Source organism: Ammospiza caudacuta, chromosome 1, assembly GCF_027887145.1.
Source record: "Ammospiza caudacuta isolate bAmmCau1 chromosome 1, bAmmCau1.pri, whole genome shotgun sequence".
NCBI classification, from domain to species: domain Eukaryota; kingdom Metazoa; phylum Chordata; class Aves; order Passeriformes; family Passerellidae; genus Ammospiza; species Ammospiza caudacuta.
The window spans coordinates 152962053-152988039 of record NC_080593.1 but is presented as its reverse complement, the minus strand read 5'-3'; the positions used below and the strand labels follow the sequence as shown (position 1 = coordinate 152988039).

At 45.4% G+C, this 25987-nt stretch overlaps 1 protein-coding gene across 1 annotated transcript in view; it reads right to left on the bottom strand.

Moving 5' to 3' along the window:
- ADGRB1 (adhesion G protein-coupled receptor B1) overlaps nucleotides 1–25987 on the bottom strand; it is a 288832-nt gene that overhangs the window by 159120 nt on the left and 103725 nt on the right. Inside the window, exon 3 of the mRNA XM_058809221.1 lies at nucleotides 2829–2987. Coding sequence (XP_058665204.1) covers nucleotides 2829–2987 — 159 coding nt within the window. The remainder of the gene's footprint in view (nucleotides 1–2828; nucleotides 2988–25987) is intronic.

The following is a 25987-nucleotide window of genomic DNA, read 5'->3' as shown; positions in this document are numbered from 1 at the left end:
AGGTGATGGTTTTGAAGGTCTTTGTTTTTCTAACCCAACTTGCTTGGCCAGCAGTTTCTCAGTGGACAAGTTTCAATTTACCTCCACAGCAAAGAGGAAAATATCAGGGCACTCATCCCTGTTTTGTTCTGCTGTTTTATCAGGATTAGAGATGGCCCTTTGTTCAAGGAAAATATGTTTTCCTGCTTTTTTTTTTCCTACTAGAAAATTAAGATCTCAGCTATTCCACAATACCTGAAGAGCTAGTCAGGTGTTATACAAGCTGCTTAAATGCTGAACAATTGAAGATAAAGTTGTTCTCCTGGCCAGTTCCTTTTTTTTTTTTTTTTTTTTTTTTTTTTTTTACTTTTTCTTCATTTTATTCTTTTAATTAAAAAGAGAAATAATTAGAATCTATTTAACTGGAGCTTATAATGAACACTTAGAATAATAACAGTTCCAGGGAAAGAACGAACATTCTACTCATCCCTAACAAATCTATGAGCAAAAGTCAATATGAAAATAACAGTGACACATTTAAAACAGGATTTCTATTCTACTTTTAAATCCTCTTAGGTTTTGGTGCAGATCAAAGTAAAGAGAAGGAAAAGATACGTGCAAGAAAATGAAAAACCCTTCTTGGGTCAAAAGTGCATCTCTTTGGGCAAAGGCAGCCGGGGACAGACTCACTTAGAGGCAAGTTCAGAGCCAAGTTAACAGTTTTGAACAGATTTATCTTGAAGTAGGACACAGACCTCAAGATGTGCATGGAGAAGTCTTCTGGAAAGATTTATTGCTCACATATCCCCTCAAACCCTTTCCAGCATGAAAACATCAAAATGGGGCTCAGCAGCTTGTCTGCAAAGAGGGTCTTGGGACAATTAATCAGAATTAATTTATTTCAATGGAATAAATCAGTTTCTGATGCCCAACTCCGTGTGTGTGTTCTCCTTCCAAACTAGGACTTTCCACTTAGCTTAAAATTCCTTCTTTCCAAATAATCTGAGATGAACTAATCTCATTGCAGTTTGGAGGAGGAATTGGCTGGGAATGCAATGGAAAAAGGACAGGAAGACAAGTGAAGTAATCTATTGAATCATAGCCCCTTCAGGTTTTTTTGCACTTAGGATTTGCCTTACTGATTGTTGTGGTCTGGAAAAAGTTAAGTAAATAATGAGTAAAAACTGATTAATTCTTCACTGCTGCACTCCATGCCATGGAAATCCAACCCAGCCTCGATGGTTTTCCTTGCCACCACAACCTCAGGAGATCTAACATGAATGATCTAACATGCTTCTGGGGAAAATCAAGGGAAGATGTTACACCCCCTGCTCAGTGCTGATGAGGCTGGCCCTGGAAAACAGAATCTTCCCCCTCCACCACATCAAGAGGGCTGCAAAAGAATCAAACAGGTCCCATGGACAGCTTGGGAGATGGTTAGGGATGAGGAAGGATGTCCTGCAAAGAGAGTCTGGGGAACTGGGTCTCCCCTAGTTTATCCAGCATAGGAGGGACACATTAAGGAGGTTTTTTGCCTGCTGTCCCATGTGCTCCCATGGTCAAAGAGTGACCAGCCCTGAAGATCCCCCTGTCCCACTCCCAGTGCCATCTCTTCCTTCACACACCAAGACTGGTGTGGCCCTTCCTCCAACTCCACTCAGGCACACCATAATCCCACAGCTGGACTTTTTTTCAAGACCAGCTTCCAGGTCCTTGCATTCCTACTCTCCCTGCCACAAGCCACAGCTGAGTCATGACTGCAAAGTCACCACCAAGCATGGGGGACACGGATTAAATATCCCTGGGGTGGGCAAACCTCAGAGGGAATTTAGCAATTGTTAGTCAAGGAGATGGAATTCAATATACCAGGTTTCATTAAAGAAAAAAAATGTCTAAGCCTAATTACAACATATTTTAAATTTATGGAAATGTTAAAAAATGCATGAAATCATTTTAGCCCTTATTAGAGGAATATGTTTATGTCCCTTTATTTGAACTTCCTCCTTATCAGGAGATACTTCCCAGCCTTTGAAGACAGTTGAACTTTCCTTAGTTATTTGACTAGTCAGAGGAGTTATTCAAACATTCTCTACTCTGAATTTGAAATAAAAAGAAGGGAATAATTATAACCAGCCATTTGCTTGCATTTATTGGGCTGAGCTGTGTCTGCAGTTGGCTTTGCCTCTTCATCCCCCTCCCAACACAGCTTAAAGAAGTAGAAGAACTGGGGATGAAAGTGCTGGAGGTTCACCAGCTCAACCCATCAGTATCTGATGGTGTGGGCACTCTGTGGCCTGTTCTCTGGAGAAGAGGACCTGGAAGGAGGATGCATTACAGGGGGAGAGCAGAGCACACACCGAAGTCTTTGCATCATTCAATCCCTGTCTAACAGCCAGATCTTTCTCTTCATCTTATCACCAGGGGCTTCCATTTGTGAAAGAAAGAAAGGGGCATTGCTTTTGAACTAAACTAAGAAGCAAGATTAACATCTCTCTCAGCTTTAATTATTTGGGAGAACTGAAAAAAAAAATGCTTGTAAGGATGTGGCGCCAGGATAAGAAAGCCTGATGTAAGCCTGCTTACAGATTCCTATAAATTCTTTGGGCTGAAGGCCTGGAAGGTGCAGGAAGACCGTGCCAGCACGTGTGCGTGTGCATGCGAGACAGGCAGGGACAACGGGCAGGGCCATGCACAGCCAAATCCACACATTCCCCTGGGCTCCCTGCTCCAACACAGCCCTGGGGCAGCTTCCCCGAGCCTCAGCAGCACCCTCCATCCTCCATGGGGATGAAGCCATCCTCCTCCTCCTCCCGGGAGCCGCGCGTGCAAGGGAACATGCCTCCACTTACTATTGCAAGCCTTCCTATTGCACAGCCGTCCTTCCTCCAGCACTCCCTCGCAGGCCAGGCCCTCGTTGGGAAGGGGCTTGCAGGAGCGCATGCGGGTCTGCAGGCCGCCCCCGCAGTCCTTGGTGCAGTCGCCCCAAGCCGACCAGGAGTTCCAACCACCTGGGCAAGATCCAGAAAAGCCCCATCAGCCTCCGTGAGAGCCCAGAGCCTGCCGTGTTCCAGCTGCCAAGACTCAAAACTGGGGTGTGAAAAGTGTGAAAATATGGCCCTACGCAGATATTTACTGTATGTATTTTGATGTGTTGATTAGTAGTGCTGTATTAACATTTTAATAATATGGTAAATGTAGTCTTGTATTTAAAAGGTAACTTCTGTAGTTAAAATAAGAACTATGTGATCACAGACATCCTTTCCTTAGGATTTTTTCTCCTGAGAAGCTGAGAGGCCTCAGGACCAAAATGTAAACAATGGTTATCTGCTGCTGTGGAATGCAACAGGTGGATCTGTGATTGGTCTCATGTGGTTGTTTCTAATTACTGGCCAATCGCAGTCCAGCTGTCCGGACTGTCTTGGTCAGTCACAAGCCTTTGTTATTCATTCCTTTTCTATTCTTAGCTAGCCTTCTGATGAAATCCTTTCTTCCATTCTTTTAACATAGTTTCAATATAATATATATCAGAAAATAATAAATCAAGCCTTCTGAAACATGAAGTCAACATTCTCATCTCTTCCCTCATCCTAAGACCCCCATGAACGCTGTCACACTATGTAAGTGGGATATTTTTTTATGAAAGGAATGAGGCACTCACACCAGATAGCAGCCACAAGACACCTAAATCTTTCAGAGAAAAGGAATTTATTGTTGTCTTATCAGAAGAAACTGAATTTTTCCTGCCTAGCTAAAGATCGAAGGCGCCTTAGGATTAGGAGGAAGAAGTTGACACTGACCAGAACGAATCTTTTGTTTGAATGGAATTTATGCAACATATAAGAGGTGTATGAATATGCAACAGGCTATTGTTTTTAAGGGTTAATCCTCTGTAACTCTGTAACTCTTTGGTTCTATTGTCTCCTATTGTCCTAATTCAAGTTGTCCAAATTATTATTACTCTAACTGTATTACTATTTTTATAACCATTTTATTACTATTAAACTTTTAAAATTTTAAAAAAACAAGTGATTGGCATTTTTCACATGGGGTGTCTCTAAAAATGGTGGGACTGGAAACTGCAGGTTAGCCCAGTGTCCCGGGTTGACTATTGTGAGAGTCTGTCTGAATTTTCCCTGATCTGCCTCACGATTGTCATTTGGGGACCACTGAAGAGAAGACCCCCCCTCCCATCTAGCCCTGTAGGAGAAAGTCACATGCCAAAGGCCCCGAGACCTGAGAGCACAGTGCTAAGTTATTTGTTTTCACAGGCGTTGTTTGCTGTATGTCACACTGAGCCCAAAGAAGGGGGCACCATGCTCTTTTTGCAACAACAGCCTTGGAAGCTGTCCCACCTCTCGGCCTGGCTGGACTTCTCCTGAGTTCTGGGTGGTTTCCCACAGAAGACCCTCACCTGTTTTACAACCACTGTGACAGACAGACTGAAATGCAAGAAAACTCTCCTTCGAGGACTGAGACATGGAACCCCCATGTGAAAAGGTCCCTCTGCTCCTTCCAAGGACTGGGACTGAAACCCACAGGTGGGGGAGGTGTGTGGGGGAGGCAAGCTGACCAAAGCGAGATGTTTGCATGAGATATTGTGACCACTGGACTAAGAAAACAATGGCTCTGGTTTACTGCTGAGAACATGGACTACCTGTTACATCTATTCGTTATTGTATCTGTTTCCCCCCTCACAATTTTCAATAGAATTATCATAATAAAAACCTCTGAGTTAGCTAGAGATTTTGAGATCTCCCTGACGTAACAGGCGGAACCTCGACTGGACTGGACCAAAGGACTTCGTCTCTACATTGGGTAGCTATATCCCTCTCTCTCTCTCTCTCTCTCTCTCTTTTTCTCTATCTTTTTCTCTTCCTTAATCTCTCTATCTCATTTTGCTGTGGTCATTCAATAAAGGTACATTTGTTTTGATTATCATTGCAAACGCCCTTGTACCGTGTCGGTTCTTTGTGCATCCTGAGATCAAATCCACAAACCATCACAAACTCTGTTCGTAAGGATGGATTGTGACACTATATGATGCTTTTATCCCCAATAATCTTGTTCTGTGTATGCTGAATAATAAGTTTTCCACCTTTAAGACTTGTTCCAAGAGTTAAGGGGGAGAGAAGAAGCAGCAGTTTGTTTTCAGAGACTGCACTCGCCCCTCCACATTCCTCTTCCTGGATCGTGTTGTCTGCGGCTGGACAGACATCAGGACAGAGTTCTCCTTTGTTTTAGTTAGTTTAGCTAGCTGAGGCAAAGAAGTTCCCTGCACTGTGGGTCTTTTTTTCCCTTTTCTTTGGAGCTGTTTAAACCTGCTCTGACTGAACACCCAGTAGAGCACCGGCAGCTCCACCTGTGGCCCACTAGGCCGAGCCTGGGCCGTGGCATTTCCAGCGCTGGAGGGGAGACTTTATGAGTTGGTCATTTCTTTTGGAGCAGCAAGGGGTTTTATTGTTTAATATTGTTTAGGTTTTATTGTTTAATAAACAGGTTTTTTTCCACTTTTCTCCAAGGAGGTTTTTTTCCTGGACCAGCTGGAGGTAGGGGCCGACTGAAGCTGCTTTCCAAGAGGAGCCCCTATGGGAGGTTCTCTCCAAAATTTGCCCTGAACCAGGACACCCAGAAAGTCAAGAAGAGGAAGGCGGAAGCCTTGCCTGACTTCACACTGACTTCTCTCCAGTTATTCCTATTTCTAGAGTTTAAGAGATGTTTGGACAATGCCTTCAGGCACAGGGTGGGGTTCTTGGGGCTGCCCTGTGCAGAGCCAGGAGTTGGACTTCAGTGATCCTTCGGGATCCCTTCCACCTCAGGATATTCTGATTCCAACCAATCCTGCCCTTCCTGTGCTTACTGTGGCAAAGAGCTCCCCCCTGACAAGACCCTATGTCCATTTTTGTTGTGCTGTCCATTTTGTGTTCTGTTAGCTTCCAACCCCAGAAGACACAAGCAAAAACCACTTCAAGGTACAAATCCACCATCAGTGAGGTTGTGCCTCCTCTTCTGCCAGCACACAAACACACAATGTGAAGACAAGGAAGGTGAGAGGGGATAAGGTTCTACCACTCATGTTCTCCCCAAAAAGACATTTCCTTTCCCCACACTGCAGACCCCACCAGCCACAGAAAGGCACAGCTCTCAAGGACAGCTTTGGTGGAGGAATAACATGGGAATGACATTCTCCTCCAGCACCCTTTGTAGAACCCACAGGGAACAAGATGAGGGTGCATTTTTGGCTCCTCTCCCAGGCCATGCTCAGTGCTGGTGTTAGCAACGCTCAGCTTTCCCCACATCAATCTATAGCTCTGAAAACTGATGGATCCACCAAACCACCTGGCTGCAAGGATGATCCTGCTGCTTAAGGGAAATTCTGAGCCTCTGCATCCTTCTCCACCCTGTGTCTTTCCAGCTTCCTGCCAAGAGCAACTGGCCCAGGTGGAACGTCCATAAATACTGATGGCAGGATGGACTGTGAAGACCATCTGAATCTGGCTGGCCTCCCACAGTCCAAACACCTGCAGGGAGCACAGAAAGGCTGAGTTTTGGGTTGTAAAAGTCAGCAGGGGGTTATCCAGTCCTTCCAGGTGATGGATAAGCTGTCATATCCCTCAGTGGTCAGTTTGCTCCCCATCGGCCGCATGCAGCAATCTAAAATCTGCTGAAATAAGCCCTGGCTTCACTGTTCTGCTCCATCGTTTGTCCACCTCATGGGGAGGAGCAGAGGTGGCCCTTCAGCCCAGAGGTGGCCACTTTCACATGGCTGCTTTTCCTGCTGTGAATTCTCTCATTACCCACAGCTACCCTTGGAGATGTTTCAGGTCCAGGGAATTCAGCTCTGTGCTGTGCTCAGGCACAGATAAGGATAATGAGCTAAAGATGCAGGGTTTTTTGAAGACAGGAAACACTGGGAAAATTTTTGTATTTAAAATAAAAATGAAATAACCCACACTCCCCTATTTTTTTTTTCCCCCTTGCCAACAGCCAGAGAATTGAGAGATGCAGATGATGAACTTCAGCTGACTCAGCCTTCCTGAATTGCTGTTTATGAGACTGTGGCTGTACTATGAGCTCTGGGCTCTGCTGGTTCCTACACAGGACACCAGCCTTGTCTGGAAAAAAGAGCCCAACTAGGTGTTAGGTCAGAATTTAGGGACATTATCAGCACCCTCTTGCACAGAGATGGTCAAACACTTGTCCACCTCCACAGCAAAAACCCTCAAGTTCATACTCTGCTACCTCCAGCCTGGTTGTGGTTCAATTTCTCCCTCCAAGACAAAGTGAAAATAAACAGAGGCTCAGCAACATTTCCACTGCGGAAGGCCATGGAAGCTACTCAGACTCTTAATCATGAGAATAACATGGAAAAATGGAGCAGGAAGGAAATGGAGGGCAGTGAACTTGCCAGCAAAGTGCCCAGAGATCCTGGCAACACAGTGGAGGATGGAGTTGTTACTGGCACAAAACAAATACTTGACCTTGAAGAAGACTGTCTTTCCCTCATAGGTCACTTTCTGTGCTGGTCACTTTTCTAAACAGCACAGGAACACAGGCTTGTCTTCCATTTCCTTATGGAAGACAGATTGTGTTTCCTTTGTAAGGGAAACCATCAGTGTAATGAGAGGTATCCTGATGACAGCCTCGGGCTGATCAATAGGATATCTGTAACCAGACACCTTTAGGAGTTAATCAGCTCCTGGCTTGCCCTTTTCAGGATGTGTGTCTTCCATCTCACTCTCTTGCAGATTAGGAGTGAGGCTGGGGAAGGGAGAGAGCAGTTTCACGCCAGCCTTGGCTCGAATTGTGATTTATTTGGGATGATTTTTGTTGAGACAAAATACATAATTGCTCCAGTGTCTTTAGAAGTTATTTTATATTGTGTTTGTAAGCAGAATATGGGCCCAGACTCACTGGCTGTCACGGTGTTCCCAGTTTGATAATGGATTATTCAAACAGTTCTGCATGTTGGGATATGACCCATTATGGCAATGATCCCCTAAATACACAGAGAAATTAATGTTGTCTGGTCTCATTACATGAAAGAGGGAGGATAATGAAAGTGCCAGTCTCTGATTTCTTAAATCACAGAATCACAGAATCATGGAATGGTTTGAGCTGGAAGGGACCTCAGAGGACATCGAGTTCCACCCTCCTGCCATGGGCAGGGACACCTTACACCAGCCCAGTTTGCTCCAAGCCCCATCCAACCTGGCCTTGGACACTTCCAGGGATGGGACAGCCACAGCTTCTCTGAAAAACCTCTGCTAGGACCTCACCACTCTCATAAGCAAAAATTGCTTCCTCATATCCAAGCCAAACCTCTTTTCTTTTAGTTTAAAGCCATTCCCCCTTGCCCTGTCACTCCAGGGCTTTGTAAATATTCTCTCTCCATGTTCCTTGTGGGCTTCCTTCAGGTACTGGAAGGCCACAATTAGGTAACCCTAAAGCTTCTTTTCTCCAGGTTGAACAATCTCAATTCTCTCAGCCTTTCCTCAGAGCAGAGCTGCTCCATCCCTCTGATCCCCTTGGTGCCTCCTCTGGACTCCTCCAGCAGCTCCAAATCCTTCCTGTGCTGGGCCCCAGGGCTGGGGCAGCTCTGCAGGTGGGGGTCTCACCTGAGCAGAGCAGACCAGAACAGAGGGGGTAACTCTTACTCTGCTTATCCTCAGCAATGGGAGAACCAGGCAAAATAAGATAAAAACCTTCATGATCTCAAATCCTTAACTGGAATGAGATCAGTTTATGAGGTTGAGCTCAGATAACTTCCTTCCTCTCCTCAGTCCTCAGTTTCCATCCCATTTGTGAGTGCTAAAGAGGAGCTAGAGAACTACCAGGGCACTTAGTAAATCAAGCCAGGCATTTACAGCCAAGACAAAGGTATTCCCCACTTTATGGAGCGGTCCTTTTTTATCATCAGGTAGTACCATGGTCCTGACAAATTAAATGCTGCATGTTATTTATCTTGTTTATTGGCTGTCAGATAAACCTTTTGAAATCCTCCTTCTTTTCCTGGGTCTAGTCCTTCACTGCTTCAAGTGATTTGTCTTTTTTAGTGGAGCTGTAAACAAGTGGTTAAGGGTCTATTATATGAAGTTATTCCTATCCCACATTTCAGGGGGAAAATGCTGTGCCATGAGGAAAACACAGGGTTCTTGTGCCCACTGCTGCATCTGGTTTCTGGGAAGGAGTGGATGAGGGAGCTAAGGGGGGCTCAGCCTGGAGAAAAAGGCTGAAGGGAGACCTCATCTCTCCCTACAACTCCCTGACAGGAGCTTGTAGTGAGGTAGGTGTCAGCCAAGTAGCAAGTGACAGGATGAAACAGCCTCAGATGTGTCAGGGGGAGTTTTAGATTATTTATTTGGAAAAATTTCTTCACAGAAAGAGTTGTTAAGCACTGCAACATGCTGCCCAGGGAAGAGGTGGGGTCACCAACCCTGTGAGTGCTCAGACAAGGTGTGGATGTGGCACTTGAGGACATGGTGGTGGTGAACATGGTGGTTGGGCTTGGTGATCTTTTCCAACCTTAATGATTCCATGGTTCTGTGAAAAGAATGACCTAAAATGGCTGTGGAATGATCTGCAATGGCTGTGGTGTCACACAGATGCTTTCAGCACAATGCAGAATCTGCAGAAGGGATGCAAGTGTGATGTGATCCCTGCAGAGGCTGCACATCCCTCAGTCCATCCCTCACAGCTCCCATGGACTCCCTACCCCCTATAAAACATCCATCTCCACTTGCCCACCACACAATCTCTTGCTCTGCCCTTTCTTCCATTTTGAGCATGAGGTTGGATGGTTTTTTTTGACACTGGGAAGTGAGGAATCCACATGAAATGCAGTGCAAGCTTGCTCTGAAGTTAATGGGACCCTTTGCAGGCAGTCCTTGCTACCCCTGGAGTCCTGTTCCATGAGCTCTCAGCAAACTGCTGCTCCTGCTGATCGATGCGGGTTGAGTTGCCATCTGTCCTTAATCCACAAATAATGAGGCTGCTGCAACTGCTCTGTGCAGGATTTTGCTTTTCAAAGGCACAGAACCCTCTGAAGGTCACACACCCAACCCGTTCCCACTTTGTGAAGTTTTTCTCAGCTATGGCCCTGTAGAACCATGGAATTCTCTCATTTTGCCCTTTATCTCCCTAAAATGGAGGAGTTGTGGCTCATGCCTCTGGTTCCAGAGGTTCCCACCACAACCAGCAGCTGTCACCTTGATCACAAAGCCAGGTTTAACTTGTGTTTTTTATTTTTGGAGAGCAGCCCAAGCTCCTAGAATGTGTTTTAAGGAAGGTGGCTCTTGCATCTGAGGCCTGTGGTTGGTCTGAGTGCCTGTCATTCAGGGAGGCCTTTAATCCAGTTTCTAAAGAGGTTTTGATCCTCCTCAGTCAGTTCTTATCATGACCATGGACTAAAAAAATTACTTTTCATGCAAGGCTGACCCAATGCATTTTAATTCTCTGGTTAAATGGAGAAAATTCTGAGGTGGTTTACATCAACCAGCAAGCTCATATTTGGCTTTTCTCATTCTGAATCTTAAGTAGAGATTGCAAAACGAATGAGTCTTTCCTACTGCAAATTAACTGAGAGGGCTCCACTTAGACACCTCGTTCAAACACCCTTGATCTTCAGGAAGATGAGCATCCCAATCCGGAGTTTATCTTCACAGCTGACAGCTGCAATGTGTCTCAGATGACAGTCAGTCAATCATGCCTCTTAATTTAACAGCAATCCCTTAAATTAGATGGCAGTGACAACAGTAAAAACTAAAGAATCTGCACAAGACAATCAATAAAGCAAAAGGGGTTTTGCTGATACTCCACATCCACCTCTGATTTTGCTTTTTTGGTTTTAGCCTCTCACTGACCCCAGCTGAAGACACGTCTTGTTGGCAGCTGTCTCCAACTCAGTAGGTCAGGGCATTTTGTGTCTGAAAAACATGTCCAGACTGCAAAAATCCCACCACAGCTCTGTATGCTACCACTGGGAATATTTGTAGTGGAATTTATATCACAGTTTCTGAATCATCTCAATTAGCAAATGAAGGGGAAAAATGTCATTTCTTATGTAAATAGTGGGGAAGGATACTGAAGGGAGATCAAGAATGAGATTGTCTTACACCATCTGAATCCTGAATTTTTTACACAATGGGACAAGTCAGGGAGCTGCTCCTTTATCACTCTCCTTTCTAATGTGCTGGAAAAGAGCAAGTCCAGAAGGGGTTATTCTGAAGACATCCTTCTATTACACCTATCAGTGATCATTCCCTGGAAAGTCATACATTCAGTTTGTCCCTTCTGAGGGAAAAAAAGGAGAGAAATCTTTCAGGGAGATGTCCCCTCCTTGTGCCCCATGAGATGAAACCCACAACAGCACAAGGGAGTTGCTCCAGTGGGTTCCTTGTCTGCCCTTTCCAATATAAATCCCATGAAACATTTTGCTATTTTGCAGATTGTGCACATTAATATAAAAACCAACGCCCCAAGCTCCCTAAAAAGCATAATAATTCATTGCAAGGACATGCAGTGATAGGACGAAGGGGAATGGGTTTAAGCTGAAAGAGGGTAGATTTAGATTAGATAACAGGAAGGAATCTCTACTATGAGGACAGTAAGGCCCTGGCACAGATTTTTCAGGGAAGCTGTAGCTGCCCCATCCCTGGAAGTTTTCAAGTACAGGTTGGACAGAGCTTGGAGCAACCTGGGATGGTGGAAGATGTCCCTGAACAAGAAAGGAGGCTTGGAATGAGGCGATCTTCAAGACCCCTTGCAAACAAAACCATTCCATGATTGTTTGACTTTTCTCCATGGAAAGGAGATGGGTGAGGGGAGAAAAATTATAAATGTGCATTAAAAGTTCATGAGCTGCAGGGCAAGGTAACCAGGGACTGACTGCTCCTTGAGTTTTCCAGCACTGGAATTGAGGGGTGTCAAATGAAATGGGCGGGAGGCAGGTGCAAAACCAGTCAAGGATATAATTTACAGACACAGAGCAGTGTCAAACGGTGCAATGCTTTCACAGCAGGAAAAAGCACCAAGGTTTCCATGAATATAAAACATAACTGGGGAGATGCATGAAAGACAAACCCATAATTGGTAGTAGATACAAAGCCAGCAGCTCTTGTCCAGAAGTTCCCTGGGCTTCAAGCTGCTGAGTTGTGCAAAGTTCGAAAGGACCTTCAGGATCATTGAGTCCAACCCCTGACCTTGCTGACCAAATCACAGCACTCAGTGCCACCTCCAATAATTGCTTGAACACTTCCAGGGATGGTGATTCCATCACCTCCCTTGGCAGCCCATTCCAATGCCTGACAAGCCTTTCAGTGAGTAAATTCTTCCTGATATCCAGCATGAATCTCTCTTGGCACATTCTCTCTTTTCCTGTTGCTGGTTGCCTGGGAGAAGATGTCAAGCCCCACTTGGCCACAACCTCCTTTCAAGCAGTGTGTTTGTCTTGTTCTGCTATTTTCCCTTGTTAGCCACTGCTAATGAGAGGATATTGGGCCAAAAACCCCCTGATTTGGACAACAAGATGGCACTGGTACTTTCCCAGTTGCTTGGACTCTTCCTACCTTGACTTTACTCTGTGACTCTCCCTCATGGAGATGTGGTCAGGGCACAGCCAGCTACAGGTCAGGTCAGTATTTCCCACCACCAAAATTGCCAAAATCTGCTCAGGTCACCCCTTTCTGGGCACCCAAATAAATGATGTGATTTTTTCAAAGCTGCTGAGTGGCCAAAGCTGCCACAGATTCCCACAGCATTCCCCAGTCCCTGCAAATGAAGGTAACGAGGTCAAATCTGGACAATCATTTAGCAGCTTCAATCTCCCTCTGCTCTACAAATCACTTAAGGAAGATGGAAATGAGGCCAGTGTGCAGCTTTCAAGGAAACCCAGCATAAAGCTGTGCTTATTACGTGAATCCCTGCAAATGAAACACTAGGGATAAAGAGAGATTATTTATGTGGAAATGGTGGGGGAGGTGGGCAGGGAAATGAGAAAGGGAATGTTTAGTCTGGAACTGGAGATCAAATAAAACCATGGAAGAATATTCCCATAAGAAAGCCATAGAGGCCTAATCACTTAACTCATTTCAAAGCAGAGCAGGCAAAATATCAGAGAACAGACTTGTGAGGAGAAATCCAGCCTGCACCACCAGGGAGGAATGAAATTCTTCTCCGCCCTCAACCTTTCTGAATTTGTATAAATCACACCAGAGCTGGGTTCATGCACTGTTTGTTTCTTCACATTGCTGCAGACCCCAAAGCACAGGGGGGACAGATTTGCTCATCCACATGTGTCTCCCTATGGTGAGGAATATATGATCCTATTCAAATCTAACTGTGCAGCCTAAGCTGAGTGGAACCTTCCCTGATACCAGCATCACTATCTATTTTCATAAAAGACAGTCAAAGGAGAGCATTTGTGAAATTTCCTTTCATGTCTTTACATGATCTCTTGGGGACGTTGTTTAGTGGTGGGCTTGGCAGTCTGGGTTAATGGCTGGACTCACTTGTCAGAACCCAGGACATTCCTCTGGCTGCCCAGGATGACTTGAGACCCTGGCAAGGGGCTCAGAGACCTTGGCACAGAGTCAAAAACATCTGTGCCTTCGATTTTAGCCCATGGAAAAAAATTACCAACTTTGTGTGAAGATTTACAAGCCACAAGAGTTTAAGTAGAATGATAGTTAATTTGTCACAGGGTGAAAAAGTTGAACTTTGGGCATTTAGAATGGGGGTTCAAGAGGCAAGATGGAGGAATCTGGGCGTGTCCTGTCCTTCTTCTTCTTCTTGTGCTCCATCTTCTGCTGGGATGGTGACACTTTTGGGTTGGTTTAGAGTAGAGACAGACTGTCTAACATAGGTGATAGGTATTGGAAAATTATTGTAAATAAAGTACATGTAGTTTTTAGTATAAAAAGCTAACACCACCCCAAGGATGGTCAGTATGTGCCACAAGCCAACCTGCTGGACAGACCTCAGCAGGTCACAGAAAGAATGTAATAGATGAGAAAAAATACACAACCTTGAAAAGCAGAACTGACAAATCTCGACTTCCTCTTCAGTCGTGGGGCTGGAGAAAAACCTCGGGAGCCATTTCAACCACAGAAACTTAAGAATCACTGATCTTAGACTGAGTTGGCTTTTCCAACTTAAACAATTCAGTAATTCTCTGTTCCATCTTTCCTGGCTTGAAGAGCCATGATTTTCATCTATAAAACCTTTGCAGAACACTGCATAAACCCATAAGCACCATGAAATGCAACACCCAGAGCTCTGCAAGCCCATGCAATTCCATCTTGTTCCAGCTGAAGGATTCCTGCGGTCCCCAACACTGCAGTTTCTCACTCCTCCAAGAGCTGTGACATATTTCTTGTTGCAAGATCACTGCAAGGCAGGGCTGTGCCAGTATTGTTTCTGCAGGATGAACTGAGGAGGTTTTGTAAAGCAAAAAACATGCCCATCTTTACAACACTAAGAGAAGTCAAATTGTCTTCAGCTGAATTTCTTCCAGGAGGACAAAGAGAAAATCACCTGGGAGGACAACTCAGGCGCCAAGTGTCCCCTCCCAGAGCAGTTTTGATGAGGACACCACACAATTTGTGTCACCCAGCACTCCTGGCTCCACAAACAGCTCCGAAAACAGAGCCAGAAAGGCAAACTCCACCTGAGGCAGCACCTTTTCACTATTAAACCAAATATTTAATGCGAAAACTCCATAGGTTTTGTTAGGCACAGCCAATCCCTCTTCACACAGAGATGTGGATTTTGCCTGGAAGGGGAGCAGAGGTGGCTGAAAACCACATGGAAGTGTTTTTTGTGTGGTCACCTCTGAGGCAGGCTGGGGAACAAGCAGGTTGTCAGCAGGCATTTCTCCTGCCATGGTCCTCTCCTTCTCCGAGCTGTTGGACACACCCACCCTGTACAGGAAGATGCTAACCCAGGCTGCCTCTGTCATTCCCAGCTCTGCCCTTGACACCTTGTTTGTGTTTTCCACTGCAGAAAGGAGAAGGTTTCAGGCTTCTCTCTGTGCCTCTGCCTCCTTCCAAGTGCCCTCATTAAGAGGGGGCAGCCAGAATGGCTGGCTCGTGTAACACTTGGGTGAAGAAAGGGAGAGTTTGGGGGAAGTTAAGTCATAGAATAACAGAATGTTTGGTTTGAAGGAAGCTTAAAGATCATTGAGTTCCAACCCTCCTGCCATGGCCAGGGACACTTCCCACTATCCCACATGGCTCAGAGCCTCATCCAACATGGATTTGAATACTTCCAGAGATGACACAGCCACAAATTCTCTGGGCATTCTATGCCAGGGCCTCACCACTCTCTGAACAGAGAATATCAACCTGAATTCCCCAATTTCTTCAGTCCCAGGAGAAGGCAGGGATATATTCAAACCATTGGAGGCACCCAAATGAGAAGCTCCTTTCAGGCTGCTTAATGAGACTTTTAGGAGGCAGCAGCTGCAGTTCTGCATCTGGGATAATCACCACGTGGTATCTAACCCAACATGCCTTGGCACCAAGGACAAGAAATCAATATCATCAACCTTTACCAGCATTATAATGACGAGATTAATATTGATCTTTTGACATTAAGGTGTGGCATGAGAATCCTTAGAATCATTGCTGGGAATCTGAAGCTGGGGCACTATAAACCAGACTGCAGGCACAGCAATTTGCTGACAGATCCCTCAGAGACCCTGGATTAGAATGAATAAAGCAATTCTCAGCCTGATTTGTAATTGACTGCTCCCAAAGTCGTCGCATTTTCTATCACTGGAGAGAGGGGATTATTCACACGTGTCTGTCCCTTCAAAGTCCCAGAGTGGCACAAGGAAATGCCAATGGAATTTGTGTGGTCCTGCAGGTTGTGGTCTCAGCCTGTGTTTTTAGTCTGAAAACTAAATAGGAGTTAAGCTCTTGTTCTTTACAATGTCTTGATGTAGGACACATATTACCTTGCTACAGGTGAGGTCTCCCTCTGATTTCTCCTGTAGTCACCACTAAAAGAAAACCTTTTCCCCAATGAAAGCATCTCCATGAGAATTTCTTAACCCTGAGTCTGCTGATCCAGTCCCTCATACTGATAATCTTCAACCCTGAGAGATCAAGGTCTTAAAGGCTTAAACCCCTTTGTTCCTAGAGGCAAATCTGATGTGAAATTCCCTTGGTCTGAGGTACTGCTTAAGAAAAGAAAGGCAGAGAATCGAGTGATTAAATCATCACAGATGAGGAGATGCCACCAAGGCTCAGCATTTACCCAGGAATTTGTAAACGACTTTCCCTGTTGTTCCCATTTGCCATTTATATTCCAGCAGTGTTAAGAGGCCTTGAGTAAAATGAGACTCGCTCTGGGATTGGCACTCCATAGGCAAAACAGTCACAGACAGTCCTTGATCCTGAGAGCCTGCATTAGGCAGTGCCCAATCACTGCTCTGATTGGAGCTGCAGAGTGAGAGAGGTGAGTGTGTGTGGAGAGGGCAGAGAGGAGTGGGTTTAGTAACAGATACACAGGGACTCAGACCACTTTACAAATTATTGACCCTACTTAATTGCTAATCATCATGTGCATTAGCTATTTTTTTTCCTAGGAGGGAAGGCAGACAAATATCCCTGTGCTACAAGATTGTATGAACAAATAGGCAGGTCCTGGGCGGACCAAAGGTGGTGTTTTCCTCCCAGCACATTCCCCAGATTGACTGGAAATTAGTCTATATGAGAATAGAGGATGGAGACAGATGGTGGAAGATTTCCCTGCCTCCTTTTTCCCTTTTTGCACCCTTGGTGCTCAGAAGAGTCAGGAGTGGTTGGGTTATCCTGGATTGCCAGGACTGTTCAGGATGAAGAGCCAGGGCACCAGGTGACTGTCTCTCCTATAACACTCCATGAAAAGAGGAAAAATCCCTTTTGGATAACCTCATTGCAGCCTTCCAGTAGTTAGAGAGGGTTTAAAAAGGAGGGAGAGTGAATTCTTTCATGGACAGATAATGATAAGACAAGCAGGAGTGGTTTTAAAGTAATGAAGGAGAGATTTAGATGAGATATAAAGAAGAAATTCCTCACTCAGAGTGTGGTGAGACATTGGCAAATGTTGCACAGAGAAGCTATGGCTGCCCCATCCTGGGAGCGTCCAAGGCCAGGTTTGGATGGGGTTTGGAGCAACCTGGGATAGGGGAAGGTTCTGTCCCATGGCAGGGGGTGGAACTGGGTGATCTTTAAGGTCCCTCCCAACCCAAACCATTCTGTGATTCTATGAATGCCACCTCCCCTAGAGATACCAACTGCTTGGCCAGCAATTCTCACTTCACACAAGGCAAACAACCTCTAATAATTGTATCTACTAATTACCAGTGACTGCTGTCTGAGAAGTTGTGTCACATTTTATTTTTCTCTAGGACGGCCCATGAAAGCCAAGAGCGGGAAGCTGCTGAGGAATGGATCTGCACTGTCTGGCTTCAGAGGCTTCCCAAATGTCTCAGGTTGGATACATCTATATTTTCTTTTTTTTTTTGAGCACATCAGTATGAGCCAAGAGCAACATCTACTGGCCGAGCTGTTTAGCAAGACCAAGTGTAGATCTGGTACAACCCACAGGTTTTACACATCTGTGAGATATTTTTAGGTATTACTCTAAAATCAGGATTAGCACCAGCACTTCCCAGCTGTTGCCACCAAAACAAATATCTCAGCCCTGCACACCTGGTCTTGGCTTTTACCCATCCCTAATGTGAAAATTGCTTTTTAAGCTCATTGTGTCCTGGGTAGCACATCTCAGTAGATGGAAGTATCTGTGTATCTCCATTTCTTCTTAGCAAAATGTTCCTTGCATTTCTCTTTGAGGTCTTCTGAGATAAAACAGGCTAAAGGGGAGTAGCAGCCCATTTAATGCCACCAAAACTGCAAGAAACTTTCCATGGGAGGATTCAAGTGGCCTAACATTATAGATTAAAAATAAAGGGTTCAAATTTGGAGGCTGAGCCTTTTCTGGTCTCTCCTGGTGGGAGCTAAGAGAATGTGTGGACTTCAAAACAGGAGCTCAGCATAAGAAATGGTGCTGGCAAACTGGGTTATGAGTAAAGGTTATGGGAAGGGGCTTCACCTCCCAAAACTGTCCAAATGAGTCAAATTCAGTGTTATCAGCTCTTGGGTTTTTTTCACAATCTGTCTCAAAAGGCAGCATGGGAATGTGTGGGAATGAGAGGAAGATATCAGTAAAGCTACATCCAAGAAATGTTAGCAAGAAAAAAAAGGAAATGGAAAGACTGTGAGTTCATCTTATTAGGAAGAGTGAGAAGAAACCCATAAAAAACAGGCATAGCTCATGTCTCCACCTCTGCAGCCTGGAGCACTCAGCTGTTCAGGCACTGACAGGAGAACAGAGCTCTGAGGGACTCCAAATCAATTACACATAAAACACAATTTCCCCCCCTCACGAGGGCCATTTCTACCAGCAGAGCAGGATTTAGAGGGGAGTAACACAAAAGCAGCCTGATCTGTATTCTGAGCTCACTGCAAGATCCCAGACCCCCCTCTAGAGCATTGCCAGGTGAGCAGCAAACAGCTCAGGTGGTTTTAGAGCTCTGTGGTGCAGATCTGGCCACTTGGGCATTTCATAAATAAAGCAGGAAAATAAGAACTCTGAAAAAGCAGACTTTATATTTGGCCATGTTGCTAGAAACACTCATTCCTCTCTGCTGATTACAGAAGGAGACTAAATGACCTTCTTAGACATCAAGGATTTTTTTTGGTCAGAGAAATCCTTCTCTCATCAGGGAGGAGAGATGGCAGAGAACCACAAGTGGTTAAAATGAGCAGGAACCTCAAGCCAAAGCTGTATGAAAGGAGAAGGAACAACCCTGCCTGCTGCAGGCAGGTGGTGAACTCGCTCTATGCAGGTGCCTCTCCTGCTCCTGCTGACTCACAGCCACATCCAGCTGTCCCTTTGGCAGTCCCCTCTCAGGAGAGCACCTGCAGGTGTTCTGGGCAGAACAAACTGGAACCAGGGCACCTGAGGTGTGCAGGGAGCTGTGCCCTCTGAAGGGGCAGGACTAGCACTCTGGATGTCTGCTCAGGCTTGTTAGAAATCTCATGCATGACCCCAAAAGAGTCATCTTCTCTCTGCCTGGTTTCCAAGGTGGGACAGTCTCTGATGATGATGGGAAACAAGATGATGGAGGAAGATGCTGAAACTGGGAGAGGAAAGACAAATTTTGCTCTTTGTGGCCATGATCTATGGATGTAGATCCCAGCTGGAAAAAACCCTGTGGTTTTTAATAAGCCTGTTGTAGCCCCAAAACCCCACAAGATCCCACAGTCACAATCTCATCCAGAAAGGGATTGCAACCAAACCCACTTCTTTGGACAGCTGTGGTACCTGCCCACATAAAACAGTCAAGACAGGTAGGGTAATCTCATGCATGACCCTAAAAGAGTCACCTTCCCTCTCTGCCTGGTTTCCAAGGTGGGAGCGTCTCTGATAATGATGGGAAAGAGGATGATGGAGGAAGGTGCTGAAACTGGGAGAGGAAAGACAAATTTTGCTCTTTGTGGCCATGATCTATGGACATAGAACCCAGCTGGAAACAACCCTGTGGTTTTCACTAACCCTCTTGTAGCCCCAAAACCCCATCAGATCCCACAGTCACAATCTCATCCAGAAAGGGATTGTAATCAAACCCACTTCTTTGGACAGCTGTGGTACCCACATAAAACAGTTAATACAGGTAAGGTAATCTCATGCATGACCCTAAAAGAGTCACCTTCCCCCTCTGCTGGGTTTCCAAGGTGGGAAAGTCTCTGTTGATGATGGGAAATAGGATGAGACTGGGAGAGGAAAGACAAATTTTGCTCTTTGTGGCCATTATCTATGGACATAGAACACAGCTGGAAACAGCCCTGTGGTTTTTACTAAGCCTGTTGTAGTCCAAAAACCCCACCAGATCCCAAAGTTGCCATCTCATCCAGAAAGGGATTGTAACCAAACCCACTTCTTTGGACAGCTGTGGTACCTGCCCACATAAAACAGTCAAGACAGGTAAGGAAGGTTTTTGTTCTACTTGATTCTGGTCCATAGATGCTGGAAGGGCTGAATCTATGTAGGATCCCCTTCATGGGGAGGACAGGAAGGTTATTGCAGGAAAATGAATCACCCAGCTCCTCCAAAATGCAGCACAGACTGGGGTTTGACCCAATCCCAACAAAACCAGAATTAAGATGGTCATTAAGGCTCATTTTACCTCTTCTTGAGGATGCCTGACCTTATCCAATGTTTTGTGGTGATTTCCCACAACTTCCACTTGGTTTCATGCACATTTCTGGACATGGTTCAGTGCAGCACTTGTGGGAGGAAAGGGAAAGGCCAGGGGGAGTTTGAGTCTTCTTCCACTCTCTGCCAGAATAATCTCCTGGTTACAGCAACATGTGCATGGAAAGTTGTAATGACACGTGCTTGGGAAAAAGGAGTTGTCTTAAAGCTAAGAAAAAAGATAACTCCAGGCTACAGAAGCCCAGGGGTCTGGTTTCAGCCTGATGCCTCCTGGAAATTATCTATTTCTAGATAAAAAGTGGAATCAAAAAGCTGCATCCAAGCAGATGGGCTGGTTCTGATCCCTGGCTGAGCAGGCACACGAGGATCCACACAGGTAATGCGTGAGCAGAGGCCAAATAAAGAACAGAACAGCAACCCAAGACAGGAGGGGCACAAGCCTGAAGGGAAAGGTTGAGCTCTGGTGTCTCCCTGAATAATACAAGGCACAAAATATCCTGTTACCAGCCTGGGGAGCAGACAATTAAAACACTACTTGAAGCAAATGTCTCCTGACTCTGCCTCAGAATTTCAATTAGGCTGGGAAGGCTTATTGCACTTAAGTGCAGGTTAGTGACATTTCAGGAAGAAGAGATTGATTGGGAGCTGGGTCACAGCTCAGCAGCAGGGATCTTGTCTAGGGGCCTGTCCTTAAAAAACAATGTGTGATCTCTGCGTGGCATTTTCCTTGTTTAGCTTGTTTATGTTTCCTTTGAGAATGAATAATCCCAGTAGCCAGAGCTGCGTCCCCTCCTTTCAAACACTGCCTGCTTTTCTTCCTGATTTCCTTTTTCAAAGTTCTTTAAGCATCCTTAGGTGTCCAAGCAGTATTTTCTCTGGCTCTTCTCCTTCTCCTAAGGTTATTAACCTTCTCTTGTCTTGAGAATCAGGTTCTGAATAGCAGGAAACTTTTTTTCCCTTACTGGTTCACCAGCTTTGCAGAGCTATGAAAAACAGGGGAGGGTCTGCTACTACAAACTGCGGGTACAAACAACCTCACTCCAGCATTTCTCTCTGGAAAACAAAGTGGGGAAATGCCTTCAACCAGCTCAAAAAATAACAAGAATTATTGGAAGACACCAAATGTGCACCAGGAAAAGTCGAGCAAGTGATAAACTCATGCAGGACAATGCACCAGGTCCTTTGGTCTGGCGAGTGGTGACTGAGAGTGCTACAGCTGTTGGGAGATGTGCACGAGACAGGATTTTTTTTCCATAACTCATCCCAAAATTCATTAATTCCTCACCATTCCCACACATCTATACTGAAACTGCTGTAACCACACAACTGCATGGACTAATAAAAAATATCACACAAAATGAAACCCTCCCAGATGGAAACACTCTGGTCTAGCACTTAAACTCCAGCACAGACAAAAACCCTGCTAGGGACACACCCTGGGGAGATGATGAGCAAAACAAATAATCAGATATTATTAAATCAACCAGGAGAGGTTTAGAGTGGATTTTAGGATTTCTTCACTGGAAGGGTGATCATATTGATTACAGTAGGAACACAGGTACTAAGAACTGTGTAACTTGGGACCAATGAACATGGAACCAGTGAATTTGTCTGGGTTTTAACTATGTAAGTATGTGAAAAATCTAGTAAAATTCATGTGTGATTGAAGGATTTTCTCCACACAACCCATGCAATGTGTGGACGAAATTATTTCTGTTGCACCTCCTGGCCAGAATTAAGTAATGCCTTGATTCTCCAACAGTAAAAAGAAAAAAAAAATAAATTGGAGAATTTCTGTTTTTCCTTCGGTTTCAGTGACACAACCATTAACCCAGTGCCAGGCACTCAGAAAAGAAGAAGCAGCCAGCTCCCATCCCAACTTTTCCATTATGATGCCAAGTGTGGAGTTCTCCCATCCTTCTCACTCCTCATCCTCTCTCTAACCTCTCTAACATTCGACCTCTAACCTCAAACAGAGCCAGCCTGCACTCAGCAGGCTTGGAAAAACCTTTCCTAAAAGCCAGGCTGCACCTTTGGAAAGGGATTTGGTTGAGCTGAAAGGCAAATATTTGCCAGGGAAAGTTCTGGTGGGTCCTGCAGGGATCTCTGCACATGAAGGGCAAATTATTGGTGCTCGCTGCTTGGAGCACAGTAGTAAAACATGATTATTTTTTTAAATTTTTTTTTCCCTTCACCAAATGGTGTTTTCTTTTCCCTTGGTCAGCTTTGAGAAAGGTTTTATTATCAGAGGAAAATCCATTTTGTGCTGCCACTGATCATTCCCCATGGAGCCCCTCAGAAACCACCCTGGCCCCTTGAAAGCACCGTGGAGGTTTTCCAACGCCCCTCCAGCAGATTATTTCTCTCTGCATCCGTGGAGTGAGATGAATCAATGGGGGACCCAGGAGGGTTATTTTGCCCATGAATTATTTACACCCACTGGGTAATACTTCATTTTAGACTGGCCTTGTTTTACGCTTGTAATTTTTAATTCTTATAATTCCACCTCCAGCAAGCAGAGGCTCCTGAGAGCAGTAGATTATATCTCAGTGGGCACACTCTGGGATGCATAAATAACCTCTCCTCTGCTGACAGCACATGGGAAATGGGCTGGGCTTTCACTGAGGTCCCCCTCCTCTCTCTCTGTCTTAAAGGAATCTTTATCTCAGTGCAGCTATTCTGCAACATGCCTCTGTTTGGTAGCAAAAGAACTATTTAAATGCAAATGTTGACTTTTTGCCAGGGGCTGGAGGGAAAATACTTGTCTAATGATGTCCTTCCAAAAGTACAACTGGTGCTGTTTGTAAAGGAATTGCATCAGGAGGAGTTGGGACTTTGGTTCCTTGCACTTCTAAACGCCTCTGCCCACACTGACTTCTACCTCTTGAAGTCATTGCCAGAAAGAAAAAAATTAAAATAATTCAAATATATGAAATATATATTTTATAAAAAAATATACTAAAAGCAAAGCAGTCTTTTGATGAGATTTCCTCTTCCTCTGAAGATGGAGGAATTGGGATCACTGCATGCTCACTCAAGTTTGGGATGTTTGGGTTTTGTTTTCTTTTCTCCTCTGGCTTGGGTCTGAGTTTTCAGACATTGAATATCAGGGTGACAGGGTCTGCAAGGTGACTTTTGGGCTGGGGCCCACTTGGATGGGAAAGAGGAGATTTAGACTCCAAAGGTTAATGAGAGGGAAAGAAGACCTGGAGGGAAGAAGAAATGGAAAAAATGCCTGGAGCAGGGTGATTAATTTTGGCAGGGATAAACCAGCCTTCACTGTTTTGCACCATTTTCCTCTGCTGATTCTGATTTAAAGACAAAATTAGCCAGACCTTCCAGACTTGCTTGCAAATCAAACAGCCCGGGGATGCTGAAAGAAGACCAAAGTTACACCAAACAGGGGAAGGGAAAAAAACACAAAATACCCAACCAACAACCCCACAGAAGCACCTTCAGACGGAGAGGGAATTAAACACATACTGTGGGTTTAAATTTGGGCCATGCCCCCTGCTCCCCATAATAAAGTTTTGTGTAGGAGCAGGAAGGGCTCAAAACAATGGGAGACAGATTTATGGGATCCATCAGGAGTGGATGGAGCAGTGCCTGGAGATACCAAAGTCTTCCTCAAACAGAGAATGTTGGGAAGGGGTGGGTGAGCTGTTAGACCTGTCAGACACAGGAGCTGCAGCAGGAGCTGGAAGCTGGGAAAAATCCCAGTGGGATTTAGTGGGTCTGCCTGTGAGATGCTCCTCATGAGCCAGACCAAGGCTTCCCACATCCTTCCTCATCCTCATCCTTCCCCCTCCTTCCCCCCTCACAGCTCGGGCTCTGCAGGCTGATGAGCTCCAGCCTGTGCGATTTGATGTAGTTCAGTTACCAAGGAGACAACAACGATCTGCAAAGGGGAACCTTTGTGGCATCCGGGGGAGGAGAATCGATGCAGATCACTCAGGGCTTGAGGATGGCCCCAAGCCCAGAGCTCAGGAGCAGGGAAGCAATTGTCCTGGTCCCTGTGAGGTATCCCAGGCAGGCTGCAGCCTAGAGGATGCCCAAAATACCATTTCGAATGAGATCAGTCAGTCTGTCCTTAAAGCCTGTCCTTAGCACCAGTTAGACTGTTCAGCTGGGACACTGGAGATGAGAAATGGTGTCTTTGTCTAACATCACCCTACATCTCAATGATGGGAAAATAAAGATCACTTAAAGCTCCTTCAGTTGTGAAGAGCTGGAATTGAGGTTTGAATCATTCTGCTTAGATCAGGGCTAATTTTTTAGAGTGGGGCAGAAAAGTTTGGCACCTCCTGCCATTGTCCTGGCCATCCTTTTTCCTTACCCTCCCAAACCAAGGGGTTGTCACCCTGCCCTGACACTTCCCCAAATTCAGGTGGAGTTTACAAGTGCAGAAGGAAAGGTGCATTGCTTCAGAAGTCAAAAGAGACACATCTCTAAAAACAAGGATTATGAAGGATAATAAACCCCTTTGGACAGACCAGTGCTGCTCTGACTGTTCCTGACCAATCACTTCAAGTTCTGACCCAGCATCATCCCAGCTGGGACTGGGAAAGACTCCTTCCAACATTCCCGTCCAGTGATCCCACCTGATGATCAAGGCATGACCACAAAGGATGAGTGCTGAGGGACCTCACTAACTGGAGAGAAGTTGTTTAGTAAGTGTCTGAAGAACAGGGTTAAAATCCAGGAACTCAGGGGATGATCCTTCCTCCAGCAGCTGGGGAAGGGGGAAAATAGAATTCAGTTCTGTACATTCTCCTCTCCTGGGGAAGGCTCTGTGGCTGAGTTGTCAGGTTGAATCTCTTCCCAACACGTATCCTGCAAATAACTCCTTTGTTCCTTTTTCAGCTCAGCAGCTCAAACTCCGAGGCAGTGACAGTCTCCCACAAGGATTTCATGGGAGATGAGGGAGGCTCCTCCCTTGTGAGCTTTGAGATGTTCTCTGCATGAAGGAGGCTGTGGAAAAAGCACTCGAGATATGGTCAACCCACAGTGAGCACCTGGTTGGAAGGGACCTTAAAGACCATCTAATTCCACTTAAAGATCATGTAATTAATGGACAGGGGCACCTTCCACCAGCCTGAGTTGCTCAGAGCCCCATCCAACCTGGGGAATTGTTTTGTAATCCCAAACACCCACAAGAGACAGGAATAAACCTGGGTGTGGTAGCTCCTTCATTGCTTTTCCAGAACAGATTTTTAGGGATGAACTGGCTAAGGATCAAGGGTGGGTTGAGTAGCTCCTGCCTAGGGATGGATGAGCCAGTCCCAAGGTGGTTGTGGTTCTTGAGTCTTGATACGGTAAATTAAAAAGGATGGTCATCATTGTTACAAAAATTTCAGACTGGTCTGGGGACAGATTTATTTAGCCAGATTTTTGCCTCCCCACCCTGTCTGGGCAACAGCAGGAGCTAATTTTGGAGGGCAGAGAGGGAATGTGGAAAGCAGACCTGCAGTTGTCATGACAGGAATCTGTGGGAATGATGCACATTTTCAGCTGTTTCTTGCATCAGTTTACAGGAACATCATTCAGGCTGGGGATATGTGGGAAGGATAAGTCATTCCCTGTCTGGCGAGCCCTCCAACTCACCCAGCCTGGAACACCCACAGGCCCTCCCCAGGCTACCCTGGGCTCCATCTGCACTGTGCTTTTCAGGTAGAAGCTCTAAACCACTTCCCAAATCCCCAGCCTGCAGAGAATCATGGTTTGTGTTGGAAGAGAGGGTAATCTCATT